Source organism: Sceloporus undulatus, chromosome 3, assembly GCF_019175285.1.
Source record: "Sceloporus undulatus isolate JIND9_A2432 ecotype Alabama chromosome 3, SceUnd_v1.1, whole genome shotgun sequence".
NCBI classification, from domain to species: Eukaryota; Metazoa; Chordata; class Lepidosauria; order Squamata; family Phrynosomatidae; genus Sceloporus; species Sceloporus undulatus.
Genome location: NC_056524.1, coordinates 231,882,044 through 231,893,893, shown reverse-complemented (window position 1 = coordinate 231,893,893; position 11,850 = coordinate 231,882,044). Strand labels below are relative to the sequence as shown.

General features: G+C 42.1%; 1 protein-coding gene across 2 annotated transcripts in view; it reads left to right on the top strand.

The window, feature by feature from the left end:
• AP1S3 (adaptor related protein complex 1 subunit sigma 3) overlaps positions 1-9,635 on the top strand; it is a 44,408-nt gene extending 34,773 nt beyond the window's left edge. For both annotated transcript variants that reach the window (XM_042459612.1, XM_042459610.1), the window contains exon 5: positions 9,176-9,635. In XM_042459612.1, the coding sequence (XP_042315546.1) occupies positions 9,176-9,211 (36 nt within the window). In that variant the 3' untranslated portion in view covers positions 9,212-9,635. The remainder of the gene's footprint in view (positions 1-9,175) is intronic.
• Positions 9,636-11,850: the final 2,215 nt, after the last annotated feature.

The following is an 11,850-nucleotide window of genomic DNA, read 5'->3' as shown; positions in this document are numbered from 1 at the left end:
CCCCCTTGATCTGAGGACTAGAGCAAAGGGACAAGTTCCTGAAAACTGGGAACTTTAGTTCACTGGAATCTAAAGTCCTCCCATTTCCATGAGATATACCAATAAATAGGAAATATTATGCTGCCCATAGAGCAGATTTATTTTTCCTCTTCTTGAAAACCAGAAGTAAGAGGGAAGAATAAAGGATGGCACCGGACAAAAGAAGGGTTGCCTCAACTTTTTGACTGTCCAAAATACATCCAGCAAAGCTGAAGTCAGACTATCTGTAGCCCAGGCTTAACATATTTAGAAGTGCTTTTTAAATTTAAATTTAAATCTAAAGCTGCACTTAAATAAATGTATCTATGGCCCAGAACCAAGTTTACCATTTGAATGAAAAGGGTGAGAAATAACACCGTTGCCTTGTCTTCTTCATGATTGGTGCCTGCCTTCTGAAGTAAGACAGGAGCTATAGAGAATGACTTCAGGTGGGCAAAGCAGCTAACAGTACTTTCCACTAAGCCAAACAGTCACAGATATGTGACTCTGATGGGTCTTCTTCTCCCAAGCCAAACATTGTTGGTGGAGTGTCTTGAGTGATTGCCTGTGGCACCTAAAATGTCTCAGAGCCAGCCAATTAAGGACCTGACTGGCTCTAGAGAGCCTTTCCCCCATGATTTTGACCATAGGCTCTCTGGAACTGTGAAGTACCTTCCTGTGAGTGAAATTCACTACCACTCAATACTTCTTGGTAAATACATCCTGTTACTTACTTGCCCCTGTCCATTAAGCCATATCTTGTCCGTATCAAAACTGGCACCTGGTTTGTTCTTGCAAGGAACAACTGATCAAAGAAATCTCTGAATAGGCAATTTTGGATCTAGCCAGCAGCCTTTTCTTTGGCTTATTTTACCCCCACCCATCCCTGCCTCATCAACAGGACCAGAGTAGTTGTTGACAACCACACCCATGGCTTTCTGGACTGTATCCCTGACAATATGTAGCCAAGGAAGGTATGAATGTTTCATTGAGAAATAAGGTATACTGTGACTTGTTCTAAAAAATCAATGTAAACTGAGCACACAGTGTCATAGAATTAGTCTCAAAATGACATGAGTATACTTTTGAAGCTCAAGGTTATACCCCAAGACTGGTTGACTTTTTTATGGGCTCTAGGATGTCTTTATTATTGGGGAAAATATCTGAGGATTTTAATAGAAGCATCTGAAAATTTGGAACTAGATTCCGGCTTGAATTCAGGATCCAGGATGCTCCCAGATGTTATCATACCTAAATTGCCACTGTTGTAGATGGGATGCTGCCACTCTGATGCATCCCAGGTTGAAGCCTCACTCAGCCAGCACTTTTTCAAAGTTGAGGAGCTTCCAACTTCAAAAATTGGCCAGCTGAGTGAGGCTTCGACCTGGGATGCATCTGGGCGGCAGTATCCCACCTAAGAGCTTGTTCCCACTTAGGATTTGATACGAATTAAAATAAAACGCTTTTAATAAAATCGAATTAAAATAACACAGTTGTTATCCCGCTTTCAGAATCGCTTTATCCATCGTTCCCATCTGCTTGTTTAATTCGGATTTTTTACCTGCAAGCGTTCAGTAAGCGTTCTCACTTGGCATGAAATCGGTGTTTAAATAAAGCGATTCTTCTCCTCCATACCTTATTTGGAGTTGTCAATCAATACTACATCAGAATGACGTAACGTTAACCCGCATTATTCGGAATCGATGTATCTGTGACATCGTTTCCATCTCTGTGTCCGTTTCTGATTCGATTTATTTTTGGCGGTTTTTTTTTTAAATGAACCAATCAAGGCGCTTAAACGATCAAACGTCATAAGCGCTGTCAGCCTTATATACATTTTCCCTCCGAATTTAATAGGAAACCAAAGCTCTCTCCAGAGGAACTATGGGATAGGTTTTCCAGGGCAGCATCCCCGCTTCATGTCTCCTCAGACAGCCAGGGAGAATCCCTTCAGAGAGCCCACAGAGATCAATGAGAAGGAGGCTGCTGGCAATGCGAATTTAGTAAGAAACCGAAGCTCTTTCCAGAGGAACTATGGGATAGGTTTTCTTCATGTCTCCCACCAAGACAGTCAGGCAGAATCCCTTGAATCCCTTCTAGTCCAACCCCCCCTTCTGCCACGCAGGAACTCTCTGTCAAAGCATCCCCAATGACACATGCCCACCCAGTCTCTGCTTGAGCCCTTTGATTAGGGAGTTCCTGCATGGCAGAAGGAGGCAGAGAAAGGGGACCCTAGTTCCAAGCTAAAACAGAGGCTAGGTGGATAGACCTTAGAATCTGAGAGTTGGAAGGGACCCCAGGAAGAGCCTTCTAGTCCAATCCCCCCCCTTCTGCCACGCAGGAACTCTCTGTCAAAGCATCCCCAATGACACATGCCCATCCAGCCTCTGCTTGAGCCCTTTGATTAGGGAGTTCCTGCATGCAGACGGAGCAGAGAAAGGGGTACCTAGTCCAAGCTAAAAAACAGAGGCTAGGTGGATAGACTCTTTATGAATCTGTAGTAGTTGGAAGGGACCCCCAGGAAGAGCTTCTAGATCCCAAGCCACCCCTTCTGCCAGCAGTGAACTCTCTGTCAAAGCATGCCAATGACACATGCCCACCCAGCCTGCTGTAGCCGTTAGATTAGGGAGTTCCTGCATGGCAGAAGGAAGCAGAGAAGGGGACCGCTACTCCAAGCTAACACAGGAGGCTGGGTGGATAGACCTTAGATTGAGAGTTGGAAGGGACCGCCAGGAACAGCGCCTTCTAGTCCAATCCTGCCCTTCTTGCCACGCAGGAACTCTCTGTCAAAGCATCCCCAATGACACATGCCCACGCCAGACTCTGCTTGAGCACCTTTGATTGGGAGATTCCTGCATGGCAGAAGGAAGCAGAGAAAGGGGCCGCTACCTCCAAGCTAAAACAGAGGCTGGTGGATAGACCTTAGAATCTGAGAGTTGGAAGGATCCCAGGAAGAGCCTTCTAGTCCAATGCCTCCCTCTGCCAGCAGGAACTCTCTGTCAAAGCACTCCCAATGACACATGCCCACCCAGCCTCTGCTTGAGCCCTTTGATTAGGAGTTCCGCGCATGGCCGAAAGGAAGCAGAGAAAGGGGCCGCTACCTCCAAGCTAAAACAGAGGCTGGGTGGATAGACCTTAGAATCTGAGAGTTGGAAGGGACCCAGGAAGAGCCTTCTATCCAATCCCTCCCTTCTGCCAGACAGGAACTCTCTGTCAAGCATCCCACATGACACATGCCCACCCCGCCTCTGCTGAGCCCTTGGATTAGGGAGATTCCTGCATGCGGACAGGAAGCAGAGAAAGGGGCCGCTACTACATCCAAGCTAAAAACAGAGGCCTGGGTGGATAGACCTTAGGACAATCTGAGAGTTGGAAAGGGACCCACAAGGAAGAGCTCCTTCTTAGTGCCATCCCCCCTGTCTGCCACACAGGACAAAAAAAGCACCAAAACATCCTGTGCAAAAGCATCCCCAAGTGACACATGCCCACCTGCTTGAGCCCTTTGATTAGGGAGTTCCTGCATGGCAGAAGGAGGCAGAGAAAGGGGACCCTAGTTCCAAGCTAAAACAGAGGCTAGGTGGATAGACCTTAGAATCTGAGAGTTGGGCGAGATCAGATGCCTCCTCGTGAGGAGCCTTCCCTTCCCTGCCTGGGCGAGATCAGAGCCCAAGCAGGCAGGGAATGCCTCTTAGCCTTCCCTTCTTGCCTCTCCTCCGTTAGAAATGGGCTCTCCCCACACAGAGGGAAGGTTGCAATCCACCGGGAGAAGCCTTGTAGTCCTTTGCAGATGCAGGCGCTTGAGCAGCCGAGACTTCAGGCGCTTAAAGCGCTGAAGAAATTAAGCGCCTGTAAACCATTAAAATAAAAAATAAAAATAATCCTTATCTCTTATTGAAAGACCACAGCAGACAAAGGGGTGAGGGAAGAAAAAATGGCGACAGCCACGACGGATGGGGACAGAAAGGGCAACTCCCCCAAGGACAGCCCCCATCGCAGTCAGCTCCTCCCATCCTTCTAGCCCGATTGAAACGATATCGTTCTCATCTAAATAATCCGGTTCCTAACTCGAATCAAGGGAAAAACAGTAGGTAGGACCCTAGTGTTTTTTTAACACGCGTTAAATGAGGAAAACACGAATTTAAATTTTATCCCGCTTCTGGATTCGATTTCTAGTGGGAACGATTCCGGGTTGCTCTAGAACCGTTCTAGGTTTAAACCGAATCCTAATGGGCACGCTGCCTATTGAAATCGATTCAGAACGCGGGGTATCCCCTAGTGGGAACAAGCTCTAAATCAGTGGTATTAGGTAAGATAACATCCAGGGGCATCCCAGATCGTGAATTCAAGCCAGAAGAGGTAAAACCGGCTTATTTGTTATTGTGATAAGCTCCTTAGATTCTTATAAAAGGACAGTGTTGAACTGTGAGCAAAACACACCCCATTTTGTATGCAATGACTAATTAATGATTTGAGAATCATATTTTTTAAAAAATCTTAATTTTCACAAGTGTTTAGGTTAGGAAACATGAGAACTGTTTATTTGAAAAGCATTGCATAAATAATGAATTCCCCACTTCCCAGTGTCCATAATCCTGCCATATCAGACCTCCCAATTTCAAAGCTATAGCCACGATCCTACATTAGGCGATATAGTTATCAGATGCAGCTATAATAATCTTCTATCTAACCTGCCCAATCCATCTTTTAACAGATATATTCCCCTGAACCCAGGCATTTCCTGGTCAGTGGAGATTGAGAAGAGCAGCAAACACTCATCTATTTTCCAATAGCTGGACACAGCAACAAGCATCCAGAGACCTCTGGAGGTCCCCTGGAGGTCTTTGCAGATAATGTTATTTCTCTTCATCCAGCTATAGGATGCTAATGCCCTTCCTGCTCTCCACTGACCAGAAAGTAGCTGCAAACAGTGGGCTGCAGATGATAAAAGATGGTGGAAAGTTGGACAGAAGATTACTGTAGCTGTATCTTATATGGGTTTGGTGACTACAGTTGACAAATATGGGGAGTGAGGACAATCTTAGATGTTGTGCAGTTGGTAATAAATTCCAACCTTTGTTCTAGCCAAAAAAGTGAGCTGCGATTGTGTATGTCCAAATTAGTCCATCATAATCCACCAAATGGATACTAACCTACATGTGATAGTTTTAATCTTCTTCTAGGAGTAAAGATTTTAAAAACTGCCATTTGAATGATTTCTTGGGTATTATCTGAACCCATGGAAATTTCAATGCATTTCATGGAATTAAAGTCCTCAATGTCCACTTCAGCATTTGTGGGTATAGACAGAAGGTTGTTCCTCAGAATCTAAGCATCAAGAGTAACAAAACAAATGTGGCAAACCTTTTGTTCTGAGTAGATGAATGACTTCATTCTCTTCAAAGACAAAAAAGTAACCAACAAATTTTCTGAGTCTTAAAACTTTGTTTTTGTTGTGTACCTTTCAAACTGTTTCCAACTTATGCTGGCTCTAAGGTGAACTGATAATGAGGTTTCCTTGGCAGGATTTGTTCAGAAAGGGTTTGCCTTTGCCTCTCTCAGAGACTGAGAGAGTATGATGTGCCCAAAGTAATTCACTGGGTTTCCATGACCAAGTGGGAATTTAAACCCTGGTCTCCAGAGTCCTAGTCCAGTGCTCAAACTGCTAAACCACTCTGAAATGACTACTGTTATTACAAACTCAAAGATTTAGCTGTGTTAGTCTGTAGAATCAGTTTGTAGAGAGATCTTGTAGCACCTTTGAGACTAACTGAAAGACAAACTGGCAGCATGAGCTTTCATAGACTGTCTCCCTGGGCATTCTATCTCAGACCTCAGAACAGTGTTCCTTGAACAAAAGAACTACAAGGGTAGATTAGAAAGAGAAACAGCAGAATTGGAGTTCACCTATAGACTACAATCCATCAGCAATAGATTGAACAAAGATAAAGGCTTTCAGGCACACTACACACATTTCAACACTTTCTAATCCCATCCTCATGCGTGCCATCCTACAGTCATCTATTCTCTTCATTTACAGGCTAGTTTCCAGTGCCAAACTGGACTGGCAGAGTCTCCTTCTTTGAATGTTTATAAAGAGAGTCTGGATGACTATCTGTCATGAGTACTTTGCTTGTGCATTCCTGCATGGCAAAATGAGGTTGGCCTGGATGGCCCTTGGGGGCCTCTTCCAACTCCACGATTCTGTGATTCTAAAGGAATAAGTTGATGCTGTGAAGGTTACTTCTTCTTCTTCTTCTTCTTCTTCTTCTTATTATTATTATTATTATTAATTTATACAGCACTGTAGATTTGCACAGCTCTGTATATAAAAACAATAAATATATAAGAGTAAACCTGCCTATGGCATACAATCTAAGAAATAATAGGATAATACATATAAAATACATAGCAATACAGGAAATGGTTCAATAAAACAGGAAACAAAAAAGAACATCAAATAGTAAATGATAATCACGCAATGCCTGGGAATGCTTCTCTGAACAGGATGGTCTTCAATTCCGTTTTGAAGCTGGTTAAAGAAGTGATGACCCTTGATGTGGGGGAAGAAGGTTCCAGGAGTGAGGGGCAGCAAGCGAAAAGGGGCAAATCCAAGATGGGGCAGAGAAAATCCTGGGCTGAGACAGCAGACCTTGACTACCAGAATGGAGGGCTGGAGTGGGAAGGTGAGGAGAAAGAAGATCTGATAAATAAGGAGGGGCCAGCCCATGGAGGGCTTTAAACATCGACAGCAGGTGCTTATACTGAATATGGAAAGGGAGGGGGAGCCAGTGAAGGGATGCCAACAAAGGAGAGATATGGTCAGAGCGGTGGACGGATATGATAATGCGTGCAGCTGAATGTTGGACAGAAATTAAAGGACAGAGGTGGGAAAGAGGAAGCCCAGCCAGGAGGATGTTACAGAAATCAAGTCGTGATACCACTAGGGCAGGGGTAGGCAACCTTACTTGAGCTGGGGGCTGGGTTGCTGTCCCCTAGACAACTGGGGGGCCGAAGCCAAAAATAAATAATTAAATATTTTTTTAAAAAAAATTAAATATATACAAAGGACAAATGTAGGATAAAATTTTCAAATGGAAGACCCTTTTTTTAAAAAAAATGGAGGACACGTGAAAAAATTTGCTGATTTTTTTAAAAATGTTAATATAAATGCATGTTTCTGAGGCTTCTATAGACAATTGCCCCCCAAAGGCCCCAGCGGGCTGGGGCCGGTCCCAAGGCCTCGCCGGGCTGCATCCGGCCCGCGGGCTGCAGGTTGCCTACCCCTGCACTAGGGTATGGACCAGAATCTTGGCAGTAGAGGTGGAGAGATATGGTTGGATTTTGGCAATGTTGTATAAAAAGAATCTACAAGCCTTGGCTGTTGTCTGGATCTGAGGGATACAAGACAGAGAAGAATCAAAGATAAAACCAAGACTATGGGCTTGCTGAACTGGTTGAATAGAAATGTTGTCCACAGAGACAGAAAAGGAGTGTTGAAGGGTGGACTTAGGAGGAAAGACAAGAAGCTCCGTCTTGGACATGTTGAGCTTCAAACACCGATGGTGCATCCACTGCAAGACAGCTGTGAGACAAGACAAAACTTGCTGTTCAAGCCTTGGAGAAAGGTCAGGGGTGGAAAGATACAGCTGGGTGTCATTGGCGTACAGATGGTAGGAAAAACCAAAAGAGCTAATGAGTTTACCTAAGGACAGTGTGTAGAGAGAAAACAGAAGGGGACCCAGAACAGAGCCCTGGGGAACTCCAACAGATAAGGGAACAGAGGACAAAGTCTGACCACCTGTGACCACTGCAAAAGATTTGTCTGACAAATAAGATCTAAACCAGTTGAGAACATAACATATTTTGTTATGCTACAACTCCAAAAAACTGGAGGATAGGTTATGTAGCAAAAAACTACATGGTTTACCTTACAAAAGACAACTGATGCCTAAAAGTGTTCTATTCAATTTGTTAGCTTCATGAAATGTCCCATCACATGCACTTTGCAGTTGTGACTTGACAAACTGTATTAGAATGTAAGAGCTCATGGCTTATCTCAGATTTTGGTCTATCAAGGTGGAGATCGAATTATTTTCCCCCCTAAATAAATTTGGATGCTTGATTCACCAGGCGTGGTCTTTTTATTTCTCCTGGGGGATGAAAAGTCCCCCTCAGAAGGGCATTTAGAATTCTCAACCAGAGATTTCCTTTGGTGAATCTGACCTAACTACCAGTTTCAGGATCCCATAGGACATAGTTATAGCAGTTAAAGTAGAATCATACTCCTATAACTGTGTAATGTAAAAATGTCCTGAATGACAGAATTTCTCCAAGTGTTGCTTTTAAAAAAATATTAAGGTATTTATAGCTCACCTTGTATCATTATATTTCAGGGCATCATACAAATAAAACCAATTCCAACATTTTAAAACAACAGGGAATAATTTAAACAGACTAAAAGCATATTAAGCAACGCAATAAATTATTTTTCATTCAGGCATCCACACCAGCATCTCTGCATCATGTTTCATCCAGAAAATGGCATGGACAGATTTTAATCCAAATACATTACATTGTGTGGGGCTAAACTGTGCCCCAGAGGCAAAATGTAACAGATTTGGTATAAACATTTTTTTTGTCTCAACTGTTTTTTCTGTCTTTACAATAAAACAAAACAAGCAAAGCTACATGGTGGATTTCTAAAATTTAGAGATATTGCTTAGAACTCTTCGTGTGACAATTGTATACAATGTTCACTTTGTAAGTAAAAATGCCCACTTCTGTTGGTAAAATGTCCACTTTGTTGGCCAATTATGTGTGAATTTTGCACCAAATTGTTATTCTGGGGTATTAAAAGGTCCTGTGTGCCTGGATGAGGATTAAGATATGAGTAAATTGGGATTTTGATCATTTGGAAATAATGGTGCTTAAAATCTTAAATATCCTACCAGTATGGGGAAATGAACTGTTAAGATGACAGTTGGTTTTATAGCCTTCTTGTAAATTCTGTTCATTCTGTAAATTAGTTTCAGCCCCCTGGATTCTCATAGTTTCCAAGGCATCTCTTGATATTGAATCAATTCCCTCCCACTGCATTATGAAGTCCACATGTAATTTGTAATAAGAAAGTTAATAGCTCAATTTCTCTTTGTTGCAGACAATGGAAGAATACATGAACAAGCCTGCATTTTAACTAGAAGCTACATCAACGATAGGAGGATACATGTACAATCTGCCTGTTCCTAGGCACTGAATTTTATTTAAGAAATGGAACATCTCCTCTTCCCAGAATGTTCTAAAAAAATATGTCTATGCAATATTTAAGATGAAGGCCAGCCAGAGCACCACATGGATAACAACTTATGTGTATTATATTTTATATGAAGTATTTATAATTTAATCAGACATTTTTTGGCTGTCCAGATTGAATGTTCATTTTTTAAGGAAACTTTTTCCCCCAGTTTTTTTTTTTAATTCTATGCAATTGATACTAGAAGAATATATTTATATGACTTTGGGTCAGTTTCTCACCAATTCAGTATAATTTTGTAAAAAAAAAAGAGCCATTTATTTTGAAGGTGATCATTTTTCTTGATTAATAAACATTGTCAAAAATCTTCAAAGTGGTGATGGATTCTGTTATTTAGATTGCTTTGAAGACAGGTTACTATTTCAAATAACAAACTTAACTGTGTTATATGTTCAGCTGTTTGTATCAATAATGGTAACACTTAAACACACACACAACACAAGCTTACTTTTCTCAACACTGGGGTCAGCCTGTTATATTTTGCTACACCCATTCATTCCAGTATTTGCACATACAGTCAGCCCTCTGCATCCAAGGATTATTTATCTATGGATTCAATCATCCACGGCTTGAAAATATTTCCAAAAAGCAAACCTTGATTTTGCTAATTTATATAAAGGATGCTATTTTACTACACCATTATATTTAATGGGATTTTGGTATCCATAGAGTGTTCTGGAACCAAAGCTCAGTGGATACCAAGGGCCTACTGTATTTAAATAGTCTGCTCCAGGAAATAACTTCTTGACTTCCTGCAATGAAGGGAAAAGATTGAGTTGGTGAATTTCTCTCATGTATCTTTCTCTGTGTGATCATATTCATAAAGTTATAGATATCAGCAGTAATAGTTTCAGATATGGGAAGGGAAACTTGAATAAGATCTTTTCTGATATTTCAGTATAATACTGTCAATCTTGCTGTGTTGCACCCACTCCTCCTCACCATGATTGCAGTTATCTAGTTGCTTGTCTCTGCTTCTAGGCTAAATTAAGCTACATGCAATCTACAAGTTATGTGTAGTGAAGGGCAGATTTTGGAATATTTATGTGTTTGAATATACACTTGTCCCTCCACATTCGCTGGGATTAGGGGGACGCCCCCCCCCAGTGAATGAGGAAAAAATGCAAATAACAAAAACACGTTTTTACCTGAGAGAACACCTCTCTAGGAATCTCTAGGTTCTCCTGTGCAACTCTGTGGTCAACATCTGCCAGACATTGACCATAGAAATGCGCTGGAGGAGCTACAGATGCCTAGTGGAGTGTTCTTTCCAGGAATCTTTAGGTCCTTCAGTATGGCTTTGGGTTAAAATTTATCATAGAGTTGTGCTGGAAGACCTTGATATTCCTAGAGAGAACATATTAATAAAATCCATGAATAATCAAATCTGTAGAAGTCAAAGCCACAAATGTGGAGAGATGAGTGTACTTTGTTGTTGTTGACTGCCTTTGAGTTTACCCTGACTCATGTCAACCCCATGGATGAGACATCTCCAAGATCCCCAATCCTCCTCTGCTCTACTCAGGCTCTGCAGACTCAAATTTGTGACTTCTCTGATTGAGTCTAGCCATCTAGTGCGCAGTCTACCTCTTTTTCTTCCGCCTTCTAGCTTCCTTAGAATTATTGTCTTTTCTAGTAAGTCATACCTTCTGATGATGTGGCCAAAGTATGACAGCCTCAGTTTCATCATCTTGGCTTCCAGGGTAAGTTCAGGCTTAATCTGTTCTTGGACTCATTTGTTTGTCTTTTTGGCTGTTCTTGGTATACTCAGAATCATCAGAAAGCAAAAGTGTCACTATCTTAGCCACTCATGAAAAAAATATAGCAATGTCTTTTGCTTTTGGACCTACCAAATTGTATCTTTGCCAACCCGTGGTATCCATAGAACTCTTGCCCAGCACCACATTTCCAATGTGTTGATTCTCTTCTTGTCAGCTTTCTACACTATCCAGCTTTCCCCATCATGCATACTATAGCATGGATGAGTCTGACTTATTCAAGGATATATCTTTACACTTGCTCAATGGCCTCCTTCTTTGGGATGGGCAGGTCTTTGGTGTTCTGAGGCTGCACATACCCCATGCCACACCCCAGAGGGCCACGGCTCCTCCCATGTTCCCATCTGATTTGTTTGAAAAAGAAATGTTTAAAATTGGAAAAATATGTTCTGGGGGGCAGGGGTGTGTGTGCTTTCTACTTCTTCTCCCCCCCCCAGACATGATGCACACCCAAATGGGCAAAAGTCCTGTGACTAATTGGGGAATCGAACTCTGATCTGAGTCATGCAGTGCTCAAAACACTACACCTCACTGGCTCATGAGCATTATGCATGAATAAATCTCCCTGAAGTCTGTGGTACATAAACACAGGTTGGTGTGCACAGGATTATAGACTGTCTGTCCTGCATGTTGTACTCTGAAAGCAACATTGGTGGTGTTTTGTTAAATATAGAATGCCATGGGAGAACAGGGTGATAAATGGTTTTTGCACCATGTGAAAGCTATTAGCTAAAAATCTCAAGT